This window comes from Aquarana catesbeiana, linkage group LG02, assembly GCF_042186555.1.
Source record: "Aquarana catesbeiana isolate 2022-GZ linkage group LG02, ASM4218655v1, whole genome shotgun sequence".
NCBI lineage: Eukaryota > Metazoa > Chordata > Amphibia > Anura > Ranidae > Aquarana > Aquarana catesbeiana.
The window spans coordinates 741,593,949-741,607,957 of record NC_133325.1 but is presented as its reverse complement, the minus strand read 5'-3'; the positions used below and the strand labels follow the sequence as shown (position 1 = coordinate 741,607,957).

Genomic DNA, 14,009 nt, shown 5'->3' with positions numbered 1-14,009 from the left:
GATTTCGGGGCCCCGTACGCGGCTAGGCTCCCAAAAAGTCCCACACATGTGGTATCCCCATACTCAGGAGAAGCAGCTAAATGTATTTTGGGGTGCAATTCCACATAGGCCCATGGCCTGTGTGAGCAATATATCATTTAGTGACAACTTTGTGCAAAAAAAAAAAAAAAAAAAAAAAAAGTGTCACTTTCCCGCAACTTGTGTCAAAATATAAAATATTCCATGGACTCAATATGCCTCTCAGCAAATAGCTTGGGGTGTCTACTTTCCAAAATGGGGTCATTTGGGGGGGGGTTGTGCCACCTGGGCATTCCATGGCCTCCGAAACTGTGATAGGCAGTGAAGAGTGAAATCAAAAAGTTACACCCTTAGAAATCCTGAAGGCGGTGATTGGTTTTCGGGGTCCCATACGCGGCTAGGCTCCCAAAAAGTCCCACACATGTGGTATCCCCGTACTCAGGAGAAGTAGCTGAATATATTTTGGGGTGCAATTCCACATAGGCCCATGGCCTGTGTGAGCAATATATCATTTAGTGACAACTTTTTGTAAATATTTTTTTTTTTTTTTTTTTTTGTCATTATTCAATCACTTGGGACAAAAAAAATAAATATTCAATGGGTTCAACATGCCTATCAGCAATTTCCTTGGGGTGTCTACTTTCCAAAATGGGGTCATTTGGGGGGGTTTTGTACTGCCCTGCCATTTTAGCACCTCAAGAAATGACATAGGCAGTCATAAACTAAAAGCTGTGTAAATTCCAGAAAATGTACCCTAGTTTGTAGACGCTATAACTTTTGCGCAAACCAATAAATATACGCTTATTGACATTTTTTTTACCAAAGACATGTGGCCGAATACATTTTGGCCTAAATGTATGACTAAAATTGAGTTTATTGGATTTTTTTTATAACAAAAAGTAGAAAATATCATTTTTTTTCAAAATTTTCGGTCTTTTTCCGTTTATAGCGCAAAAAATAAAAACTGCAGAAGTGATCAAATACCATCAAAAGAAAGCTCTATTTGTGGGAAGAAAAGGACGCAAATTTCGTTTGGGTACAGCATTGCATAACCGCGCAATTAGCAGTTAAAGCGACGCAGTGCCAAATTGGAAAAAGACCTCTGGTCCTTAGGCAGCATAATGGTCCGGGGCTCAAGTGGTTAAAGCTGAATTTCAGATATGTCTTTTTCTTTTTTGTTAAGTAGGTTCAGCTTGGATCATTGCAAATATACATGTGCAATAACCGTGGAAATGGAGAATCATTGTAGTAGTTCCTGTTACTACAGTGATCGTCGCCATCTTCCGGGTCCCATGCCGAGCAGATTTACTGCTGCATAGTGATTACAGGGGGTCACTTGCTCAGCATGTGCACCATTCACAAAATGCCTTTCTGCTCTTCATAAAGGCAAAAATGTTTTTTGATTGAACGAGGTGGCGATCATGATGTCACCTCCCTGCCTCTCCACCAGCAAAATGCTCTTTAAAAATGGTACCCATGGTATAGAACCTGGAACAACAATCAGTGTAGTGGCAGAGACTGCTACAGTGATTCTCCACTTGCACAGGGATCCCACAGGTATGGCATATGTGTACTTACATTGGTCCAACCTGGACCAATGTAACTATAGAAAAAATCCATACCTGGATTCAGAGTGTCACGATTAATCAATAAGAATCGAGATCGCGATTCTTTCCCCTCGCGATCTTAACAAAGCATTTTCCCCGATTCTAAGCAGAGTTCTCTGCTCAAGCCGACAGCTGTCAAAGAAAAAAAAAACAAAAACAAAAAAAACAAACATATCAGGCAGTCTGACAAGTTTCACAACATTCCTCAGCCCCTGAGCAAACTATAAACATTGTAACATTTTGTTCTTTAGATCAAAGGAATGAACTTTGGTCTGTAAATAAGGGAAGTTTAATCACTTAAAGACTAAACCTTTTTCTGCCACTTGTTGGTTTCAATTTAAAATAATTTTTTAAATATATATATAATTTTATCGGAGACCCTAGAGAATAAAATGGTGGTTGTTGCAAAATTTTATGTCACACTGTATTTGCACAGCGGTCTTTCAAATGCAATTTTTGGGGAAAAAAAAACACTTTTATGAATTAAAAAAAAAACTAAACAGTAAAGTTAGCCCAATTTTTTTGTATAATGTGAAAGATGATGTTACGCCGCGAGAATAGTGATTCTTTATTCCAAGCAAATAAAATAGTGGATTCTCATTTTTCCCAGAATCCTGCAGCTCTACCTGAAATTCAGCTTTAATGCTCCCCAAGGTGCAATATGTGACCACAACTTCCTGACCTGGCTCCTCCCACCCTTTACACTAGCCTATTGGCCATCAAATGGGATAGAAAACCTCAATGACCAACTGGAAAGAGCAAAGGGGAGCCCATGGTTGCTATTCGCACTCCAAGTTTTGGCATTAAATTCTGTGTTTTTTCCTCTCAGCATTATACTATAATATACTAAGTCTGCTTGTAAAGGCGACTTCATTATACAATTTCCCCACAGATGGCTTTCCAGCAACTAAGAGCAAGACATCTGATTTTAGCAGCTTTCACCTACAAGTGAGGTGAATATTGGGACAAATCGGGGCCTGGGGCATAGATATACTGTATGTTTTTGAGACGTCTGCACTGAGGAAAATATGAAGTGGCCATTGCTGACCTTCTTAAAAATAAAGGTTTCCTGGCTGTCTGCCTTCAGTACTGAGATGATAAAATGGAACAAGCATGCAGACTGGAAAGTCAAAAGTGACCTCAAACCTACTGAAACCATTGGATTAGCATGACAACACAACAATCTGAATTTTCAGGAGAGGTCACCAATGATGGCTTTGATATTCTCTCATTAAAGGAAATGTGTACTGCAGAACTGCCATTGCTGAGCTTCCATCCTGAAAATACCAGATGCCTGGCTGTCATGCTGATTCTTTGGCTTCATTACTCTGAGTCACTGCCCAGAACAAGCATTCAGATTAGAAGTTATGACTTCATTCTGAGGCCCCCGTTCACACATGGGCGTTTGTGATCGCGGGTAGAATCGCTGTGATTCTGCCCGCGATCCCAAAGCGCTCTGCAAAACTGACAAATTGCACCACATTTGTTCAGGTGCCATTCATTTGTAATGGAACCTAAATGCAGGTGCAACTGTCATGCAATAAATCACACTGCAATCGCAGCAAACTGCACTGCGCAAGGCTTATCGCCCAAAAAAAGAGCTCCTACTTGAACGGCGCACTCCACACGATGTGATTTGCTACAATATATCACACCACAATTGCAGCAGAACTGCACCCATGTTTAGGTGCCATTGAAAATGAATGGCGCCTGAACGGGCAAGGTGCGATTTGTCCATTTTGCAGAGCATTTTGGGAACACGGGAAGAATCGCAGTGATTCTGCTCGTGATCGCAAACGCCCAGGTGTAAACAGGGCCTGACTGTATGCTTGTTCCAGGTCAGAGGGTAAAATAGCCAGAGACAACCCACTAACATTTTCAGGAACGCCAAGAACAGCAGCCTTTATAGAGCCATCACACAAGCCTTGATCATCCCTCATAACAATAATGGATCAGGAAGCCATGAAATACCTGTAGGGCTCATTCACACAGGCGCAGAGAGCCATGCACCATAAAAAAAAATAAGTGCCTTGACCAGGATTGTCAGCTTTATGCTGGTAACAGCACATCCAGGCATTTATTTTCATACGGTGGGGGGAACAGATAGAGAAGACCCCCCCGGGATGTAGACAGTTTGCATCCAAAGCCACTTATTCGCCCATATCATATGTGCATCTATCACCTCTCGGTGCAGAGAGACGCTCATTTCTTTTTACAGCGTACAGCTCTCTCTGTCTATGTGAATGAGCCATTATGGAAGAAAATGCTGCACCCAGGCTGCCATGGAGGCTTGTCACATGACTAAATGTTGGCATCTGAAGCAGTTTGGTAGACCAAAGCTGTGTTTTTTCAGGTTTTTCTGGCATTCTTTCTCCATTTCTGTGCCCTACTGAGTAGTGTAGTTGGATGGGGGAGGTATACTGTGACATAGGTCTACGTTATGGTAAGAACCCCATTCAATAGTAATGTTCATTATTTGGCATATGAACATGTGATTACTCTCTACTTCATTACACTATTTGCACAATAAACTCGGCAGATGTCAATCATATCTAATTAACCATTACTTGACAAGTCCAACCATAACTTCACTTATATCCCAGAGTTTTCTAGCCACTAAGTCATCCGTAGCTTTTGGCAGAAGTTCTTCCTCTTTGCAATCACCAAAATATTTCCCAGACACCCCCTCTACGTCTGGTGAGGTGGCCAAATACACAGATGTTTGCGCTCCTTCCTCTGGAGTTTTAAAGAAAGCCCAGGAGACGGCATGAAATACGGGTTTTATCAGAGTGGGGATATTGATGTGTCTTCCTAGATTTGTCCGGACTATTCCAGGGTGGAGAGAATTTACAGTGACTCCAGTGCCCTCCAAACGCCTCGCCAGCTCTCTAGTGTACAAGATGTTGGCCAGCTTGCTGCGACTGTAGCCAAAGCTTCGGCTGTAGCTCTTCTCGCTGTTCAAGTCATCAAAGTTAATTTCCCCGTATTTATAAAGCTTGGAAGAGACGACCACAATCCTACTTGGGGCAGAGCTTTTCAGAAGGCCAAGAAGCAAATGAGTGAGGAGAAAGTGACCTAGATGGTTGACCCCAAATTGCATTTCAAAGCCATCTTCAGTCTTCATGTAAGGACACTGAAAGATCCCAGCATTGTTGATAAGGACATCAAGACGAGGTTCTTCCTGGAAAATAATAATAATAATAATAATAAAAAAAAAAAAAAAAAAAAAAACTTAGATACATCACTTTTCATACGTTACAACAGAACACCAACGTAAGAGTTACTGTAGCTTCTAAAAACAGAACTTATTGGATCTCCAACCTACTAATAATTTTCAACTCATTTTTGGAACTGAAAGGGATGTATAATATCTAAATGGTCTAATACTCTACTTTATTCATGGTCGTTAGAGGCTGTTCTGCTTTAGCCACTTCAGCTCTGGAAGATTTTACCTCCTCACAGCGCTATTTTAACTGGTAATTGCGCAGTCATGCAACGCTGTACCCAAACTAAATTTATATCATTTTTATCACACAAATAGAGCTTTATTTTTGTGGTATTTGATCACCACTGGGTTTTTTTTCCTTGCCATATAAACAGAAAATTTAGCACAAAAAAAAAAAAAAAAAACAATATTTTTTACTTTTTGCCATAAAACAGCTCCAATAATAAAAAAATAAAATTTCTTCACAAATTTTGGACAAAATGTATTCTGCTACATGTTTTTGATTTAAAAAAATCCCAATAAGTGTATATTGATTGCTTTGCGTGAAAGTTACAGCACCAACAAACTATGGTATATGGCAACTTATAATGGGACTGCGATAATGCGGCAGTCAATCTGACAATAACATCACCAGTGACATTAACCACTTCGCATCCAGGCCAATTCTGACACTTCGTTCCTACATGTAAAAATCATAATTTTTTTGCTAGAAAATTACATAGAACCCCCAAACATTATATATATATATATTTTTTTAGCAAAGACCCTGGAGAATACAATGGCAGTCATTGTAACTTTTTATCTCGCACGGTATTTGCGCAGCAATTTTTCAAACGCATTTTTTTGGGAAAAAAAAACAGTTTCATGCTTTAAAAAAAAAAAAACAGTAAAGTTAGCCCAATTTTTTTGCATAATGTGAAAGATGAAGTTGCGCCGAGTAAATAAATACCAAACATGTCACGCTTCAAAATTGCACACGCTCGTGGAATGGCGCCAAATTTCTGTACTTAAAAATCCCCATAGGCGACGCTTTAAAAATTTTTACTGGTTACATGTTTTGTGTTACAGAGGAGGTCTAGGGCTAGAATTATTGCTCTTGCTCTGACGTTTGCGGCGACACCTCACATGTATGGCTTGAACACCGTTTTCACATGTGGGCGGGACTTACGTATGTGTTTGCTTCTGTGTGCGAGCACACGGGAACAGGGGCGCTTTATTTTTTTTTTATATTGTTAATTTTACTTATTTTAAAAAAAAAAATTTTTGATCACTTTTATTCCTATTACAAGAAATAGGAATATGACATGACAGGACCTCTTTACAGTGAGATATTGGGGCAATAAGACCCCACATCTCACCTCTAGGCTGGGAAGGCTAAAATAAAATAAAATAAAATAAAAAAAAATGATCACAGCTTCCCAGCCGAGGCTGCACTGTTGTTTTGAATGCAGAGGCCGGGCGTGACGTCATAACATCGCGCCCCGCCTCCGACGATCATAGAGACTCTGACAACCATCTGGTCTGCCGGAAATCTCTATGCCCAACATCAGGGGCCAGCGGATCCGTTCTCCGACTCGCTGATCGCAGCGGTGAGTCGGTAAAAGCAACGGAGGGCGGCGGGAGGGGGGGGTGTCCCCTTCCGCCGCCCGTAAGAACAATCAAGCGGTGGAACAGCCGCTATGATCATTCTTATGGTGTAGGGAATCGAAGGCTGAAAATGCTGATATCTGAATGATGCCTGTAGCTGCACCCATCATTCAGATATACCACCACAAAGCCGAGGACATCCTATGACGGCCTGCCGACGGCAAGTGGTTAATACAGTGATCAGAGATAATAATATAAACTGTCACTGTACTAATGACACTGGCTGGGAAGGGGCTAACATCTAGGGCGATCAAGGGGTTAAAAGTATGTGTCCAACTATGTGTAATATGTGTACAGTATGCTGCTTTTATCTCTAAGTTTCTAAGGAAAGCAGGGATGAGAAACACAGAGATCCTTCCCTGTGTACAGAGCTCTGTGTTGAATGTGAACACAGAGCTCTGGGCGGTGATTGTACACAGCCAATCAACATGTCCTGGCCATGAATCATTGGCCAGGACTTGCTGACAGGCTTCTGCTGTGTACAACCACAGCAGGAGCCGGGCGGAAGTAGGAAGCAACGTATGAGCACGTCGCTTTGCCTACAGACGCCGCTCGTCTGCAGTACATTGCACGCGCGAGGGGGGGGGGGGGGGGAGTGATTAAAGTCAGTCTATACACTGCCGATTTATAGACTAACTCTGGGCAAAAACTTCTTCCTAAGCCATCCCGCAAAGTGGATCACAATCACAGCTTCCCCTACGTGCAAAGTTAATTTCCTTCCCTGGGGTCCAAACATTTTTCCTCGCTCCCCTATGAGTTCTCTTGCCTCTAGAGCCTACGAGATGGGATCTGGTGTTCTGTCGAGAAGTGCCCCTCATCGAATAGTGCCCAGTATGTACTGCGCATGCGCAGGATGAAGCTGCACTTCAGCTGATTTGCCGATTAGCTGGAGTGACGTGACCAGGGTGCAAGTGCGCATCGTAGGAGGCATCTCTCGATGGGAGATACCATTTAACGGCCACAATTTAAACCTATTCAAACAGTGGGGGAGACCGTAGTTCTCACACTGTGCATCGCTGCTGCTGGAGGGCGACTAGTGGTTGTGTTGAAGAGCTGGTTTTGTCTGTGTTGCAACCCTCCATTTCACATGGCAAAACCGGCCGTTCAACACAGTAAACCCGCCCTGCAACCCAGACAAAACCGGACCATCAGCACACTGTAAAGCACACTATCAAGGATATTCATATATGTTTTTTATTTGTATATTTTGTTTCATATTTTAGGAGTGGTAATATAATTTAGAGTAGTTAGCGCAATCCATCTATTACATACAGCATATTGATTGGTTTGCACAAAAGTTATAGCGTCTACAAACTATGGGATATTTTTATGGATTTTTATTTATTTATTTTTTTACTAGTAATAGTGGCGATCAGCAACTTATGGCGGGACAGCGACATTGCGGCAGACAAGTCGAACACTAAGTGAAACCTTTTACAGTTTTTGGGGACCAGTGACACCAATACAGTGATCAGCGCTAAAAAATATGCACGGTCACTGTATTAATGACACTGGCTGAGAAGGGGATAACATCGGGGGAAATCAAAGGGTTAAATGTATTCCCTAGGGAGAGCTTGCTAACTGTGTGGGGGAGGTGCTTTAACTGTGGGAAGACAGAGATTTGTGTTCCTGCTAAGCAGAAACACAGGATTTCCATCTTCTCCGCTAACAGAACGGCAATCTGCTTTGTTTACATAGGCAGACCTCTGTTCTGCCTCTGTCGGGAACGATCACCGGGTCCTGGCGGACAGCAGGTCTGCAGGATCCGCTGATTGGCTCCCGTTGTGTCCAATCATAGCGGGAGGGGTTGCCGGCCAGGTGCGTGTGCACCCCAGACTCCGAAGTACAGAATCAAGTAACTGTACGTGATTCTGCGCAGAGAGGCTGCCTTGCTGTGGTATATGTACTGTATACGGTCAACAAGCAGTTAAAATAATTACAGTGCCATCAATAATGTATAGGAATAGAAGGGATGATGTAAATTACACAGTGTGTGTGTTTAGAACAGCAGAGTGGTCAGGAGCCGATCAGAAACTAAATCACCGCAGTCCCACTCCGATCATGTGACTGGTTGTAAAGAGGAAGCTGAAATATTGCACAAGCTGAATATGTACACTGACCCCGGGATCTCATCTCACTAGAGGATGTATTATTTCTACACATAATCTCCATTATATAGCAAGAAATCAGAACCTGTTAGACTGCAATTTTATGCATAGTCCAGCAGAAAACACTTGTCATGTTTGTGGTGCTATTCATTGTTGATGGCGCCCCAAAACATGAGGCTCTTACTGTTCACTTTCCACCATCAAAGGAGTGAGATCTTTCTCTAACTCAACCCCCCACGTGCGTTTCCTCTCCTCTGATGCATTAGCTGAGCTCAGCATTTGAAAGCTCGCTTCTGTGATGATGGAGGTGAACAATACCAGCTGGGAGTCTCTTAGCAACATCCTAGCAACAAGGCAGGTTGATGCCATCTCTGGGAGTTTAACAGTCAGACTTCAGGAGGTATGTAAACTGCCTACACCTATAGCAAGGGCATTATTCAGCTTCAGTCAAAGCTACATAGTTGCGCAGGGAGGCGGGGTCCTGTATACACCGGGACCGGGGGGACGGGGTCCTGTATACACCGGGACCGGGGGGACGGGGTCCTGTATACACCGGGACCGGGGGGACGGGGTCCTGTATACACCGGGACCGGGGGGGGGTCCTGTATACACCGGGACCGGGGGGACGGGGTCCTGTATACACCGGGACCGGGGGGACCGGGTCCTGTATACACCGGGACCGGGGGGTGGGGGGGGTCCTGTATACACCTGGACCGGGAGGGGCGGGGTCCTGTATACACCAGTACCGGGGGAGCGGGGTCCTGTATACACCTGGACTGGGGGAGCGGGGTCCTGTATACACCAGTACCGGGGGAGCGGGGTCCTGTATACACCTGGACTGGGGGAGCGGGGTCCTGTATACACCAGTACCAGGGGGGGGGGGCAGGGTCCTCCTGTATACACTGGTACAGGGTCCTGTATACACCTGTGGGGGGGGTCCTGTATACTTCGGTACGGGGGGGGGCGGGGTCCTGTATACACTGGTACTGGGGGGGGGGGTGGGCTCCTGTATACACCAGTACCGGGGGGGCGGGCTCCTGTATAAACCGGTACCGGGGGGGCGGGGTCCTGTATACACCGGTACCGGGGGGGGCGGGGTCCTGAATACACCGCTACTGGGGGGGGGGGCGGTGTCCTGAATACACCGGTACCGGAGGTCCCAAGGCTCCTCCTACCTTCAGCACCTCCTGGCAGAAGCGGCGGACGGATCGGAGGGAGCTCAGGTCCAGCTCCTTCACTACGACCTCTCCGGTGTTGCCGGCCTCCAGCCGGAGCTCCCGGGCCGCCTCCTCGGCCCTCCCCCGGTCTCTGCAGGCCAGGATTACCCGGGCCTGTCTCCGGAGAAGCTCGGCCGCCGTCGCCTTGCCGATGCCGCAGTTAGCCCCGGTGACGATCACCGTCTTCCCCCGCATCAGGGCGGACGCGGCGGCCCGTACGTTGCTGCTCATTAGGCGGCGAAGTACCAGGATGATCCCGCCGCCCAGAGCCGCCGCCAGCAGCAGCGAGGAGGAGCTGAGCGCCATGTCAGGTGTGGGCAGAGGCCGGGCAACGAAGAGCACTCCCCGGGGACGGGAGGTGACATAACTCCTGGACTGGAAGATCAGCGCTGAGGACTTCAGGAGAATGTGTGACCTCATATCCCGGGGGAGTGTAACATGTCATCACTAGGGAGTTCATCAGGGCCATCCTTATTATTGAATGGACCCTGGGCAAACATATTCCTGCCCCCCCTCCTCATAATGCAATATTGTGCTCTATCCGAAAAAACAAAGTCTCAAAAAACTTTAACAATGTGTACATAAAGAACTGGTCCACGCACACTGGTTGCTAGAGGTTACTGCACTCACCGATTGGTTGCTAGAGGTAACTTCATAACTTTACCACTCAGTGATTGGTTGCTAGAAGTTACTGCACATGCTTACCACTCACTGGTTGCTGGAAGTTACTGCACATCATTACCATTCACTGATTGTTTGCTAGAGGTTACTGCTCATCATTACCGCTCAGCCATTGGTTGCTAGGGGTTACTGCACATCATTATGGCTCACTGATTGGTTGTTAGAGGTTACTACACATCATTACCACTCACCATTTGTTGCTATAGGTTACTGCATGTCATTATTACTTACTGATTATTTACCAGAGGTTACTGCACATCATTACTGCTCACTATTAGTTGCTAGTGGTTACTACACATCATTACAGCTCACTGATTAGTTGCTAGAGGTTACTGCACATCTTTACTGCTCACAATTGGTTGCTATAGGTTACTGCACATTATTATTACTCACTGATTAGTTGCAAGAGGTTACTGCACATCATTAGTTGCTAGAGGTTACTGCACATCATTACCGCTCACCCATTAGTTGCTAGAGGTTACTGCACATCATTACTGCTCACCATTGGTTGCTATAGGTTACTGCACATTATTATTACTCACTGATTAGTTGCTAGAGGTTACTGCACATCATTAGTGCTTACCCATTAGTTGCTAGAGGTTACTGCACATCATTACCGCTCACCCATTAGTTGCCAGAGGTTACTGCACATCATTACCGCTCACCCATTAGTTGCCAGAGGTTACTGCACATCATTATTGGTCACTGATTGGTTGTTAGAGGTTAATATACATAATTACAGCTCACTGATTGGTTGCTAAAGGTTACAGCACAGCATTGCTGCTCACCATTGGCTGTATACAGTTCACCCCACTGTGAGCTGCTCCAGTCCTGCCCCTGCTTTATTACCCCCCCCCCACTGCTTACAGGAGAAGGGTGTGGGAGAAAAATCAACGCACAGCCCACTCTGTCTGTTTCATCTCTGCACCGCTTACAGGGGAAGGAGGGGCACCTGCTGCGGTAATGACAGAGGGAGACACAGGCTTTAGCGCATACAGCCCTCGGCTGTACCTCTCCCCTGTCACAGTTTGCTTGTATCATCGTGGCAGGGAGAGCAAGCGGGGGGGCGGGCAATCAGCTACGCCCACTACACTGGGAAAAATAAATGCAAGCAGTGCGGGGCTCAAGGGGCAGCTGCTATGGGCCCTACAACAATGACTGGGCCCAGGGCAGCTGCCCCACGTTAAAGTGATTGTGTACAGCTTGCCGTTTTTTTTCCTGCAAGGTAAAGTCGCAATGTGCTAGAATGCATCACATACTACCACATTATGTGAAATTTACATTAAAACAAAGCTGTCACAATGTCAGCGCTGCAGCCGCTTCCATCTTCACCCGTCTTGCTTCCGGGTTCGTGGGCTCTGGCCTAAACTGTGATGACGACACTCCCGAGCATGCTGTTCACGGCACAAGGCTCGGAAGGAAGGGCATGGGTGGCTGTTCCTTCAGAGCGCATGCTCCAGTGATGTCTCTGGCTGCATGTAATGTAAATATCTCCTAAACGGTGCATGTTTAGGAGATATATACACTGCCTATAAGTAAGCCTTATTATAGGCTCAGTGGCATAACTAGAACCTTCAGGGCCCCAATGCAGGAAACCATGAAGGGCCCCACTGACCCCCGGACAGGGCCCTTTCCTCCGAGCCCGGTGGCAGAACAACAGGGCCCAATCACAAGTGGGTGGCTGCATATAAAGGAACCAGTTTTTCCATTTCCCCCCGCTTCTCCTCCTCTCCCTCCCGCAGGCATTCAGCGGCTGCAGGAGGAAAATGGAGAGATCAGTTCCTCTATGCCGGTGTTTCTCAATCTTTTTCCAGTCAGGGAACGCTTGAAGTATATCCCTAGGTGAATGGGGCTGCACTGCAACCACCCTGCAACTGTGTGCATTGCATGCAGTTGCAGCATAGTAAAGATGCATTTAAGGGGTTAAAGCAGGCGGTCAGGAGGCAACTTATTGCCTCTTTACCGGCTGTCAAATGCCTCTGAAAAGCGATCTGAGCATGGATCGCTTTTCAGAGGAACAGCATTTTTTTTTTGCTGATACTATGAACAAGCAAGAAAAAAAATCAGTTCTGATTTTTACACATATAGGGGGTCAGGATTAAACACGCATACATAAAATGTGCATACATATATGTAAAACACACACACACATATATATAAAACACACACGTGTATATATATATATATATATATATATATATATATATATATATATATATAAATGCACTTTGCACACACATATAAACACATACTCACACACCTACATACATACATGTACACACACACACACACACACACACACACATACATACAGATAGCTTTTTAAAAAACGGCAGTGCTTTACCTTACTGTACCTCTTCCTGCCGGGTACTGCACTGTAGGGGGAGACAAAGAGCACAGCACACACTGTACTTTCATTTTAGGTCTAATCAATGTGACGAGCTCCCTGCAGTACCGATTACAATTCGGCTGAGGATCGGGGAGCTCGGTCTCAGTCGCCCTTGTCGCTCCTCCTATCGAGGCATACAGGGGGCCCTCGAGGACCCCCTGCAGCATGGGGCCCGGTCGCCATGGCAACCTCAGCCACCCCTATACTTCCACCACTGTATAGGCTTACTTATAGGTAAAAGGCAGTAAAGGAAGTTTATTTCCTCTTTAACCACTTCAGCCCCAGAAGAATTTACCCTCTTCCTGACTGGAGCACTTTTTGCGATTCGGCACTGCGTCACTTTAACTGACAATTGCGCGGTCATGTGACGTTGTACCCAAACAAAATTGATGTCCTTTTTTTTCCCACAAATAGAGCTTACTTTTGGTGGTATTTGATCGCCTCTGTGGTTTTTATTTTTTGCGCTATAAATAAAGAAAAATCGACAATTTTGAAAAAAATGCATTATTTTGTACTTTTTGCTATAATAAATATGCCCATTTTTTTTTTTTAAAAGCACATTTTTCTCCATATTCTTCTATTACATATGGTAAAAAAAAAAATCGCAATAAGCGTATATTGATTGGTTTGCACAAAAGTTATAGCGTCTACAAAATAGGGGATAGATTTATAGCATTTTTATTATTATTTATTTTTTTTACTAGTAATGGCGGCGATCTGCGATTTTCATCAGGACTGCGACATTATGGCGGACACATTGGACAATTTTGACACATTTTTGGGACCATTGTCATCTATACAGCGATCAGTGCTATAAAAATGCATTGATTACTGTAAAAATGCCACTGGCAGTGAAGGGGTTAACACTAGGGGGCGATCAAGGGGTTACCTGTGTTCCCTGGGAGGTAATTCTAACTGAAGGGGGAGGGGACTTACTAGAGGAAGTGACGGATCGTGATTCCTAGCTAATAGGAACACACAAGCATTTGCACTGCTTTCAGCAAGTATTGTTGAGGCTTTTAAAGTTGTGAACACAAATTCTAATGGGAGTGCTTGTGGCGAACGCGGTTTTAAATCCCTGCCCTTCTCACCAACTCGTGATAAAGGACTGGCCAA

The 14,009-nt window shown here is 45.0% G+C and overlaps 1 protein-coding gene across 2 annotated transcripts in view; it reads right to left on the bottom strand.

Moving 5' to 3' along the window:
• The window catches only part of GABPA (GA binding protein transcription factor subunit alpha), a 92,914-nt gene extending 82,694 nt beyond the window's left edge, over window positions 1–10,220 (bottom strand). The window contains exons 1-2 of one of the 2 annotated variants that reach the window (XM_073617082.1): window positions 9,782–10,220; window positions 1,160–4,806 (exon numbers count right to left, since the gene is read on the bottom strand). In XM_073617082.1, coding sequence (XP_073473183.1) covers window positions 4,189–4,806; window positions 9,782–10,129 — 966 coding nt within the window. In that variant the 5' untranslated portion in view covers window positions 10,130–10,220 and the 3' untranslated portion in view covers window positions 1,160–4,188. Of the gene's footprint in view, window positions 1–1,159; window positions 4,807–9,781 lie in introns of those variants that run through there. The other variant, XM_073617080.1, reaches the window with a different exon arrangement.
• Window positions 10,221–14,009: the final 3,789 nt, after the last annotated feature.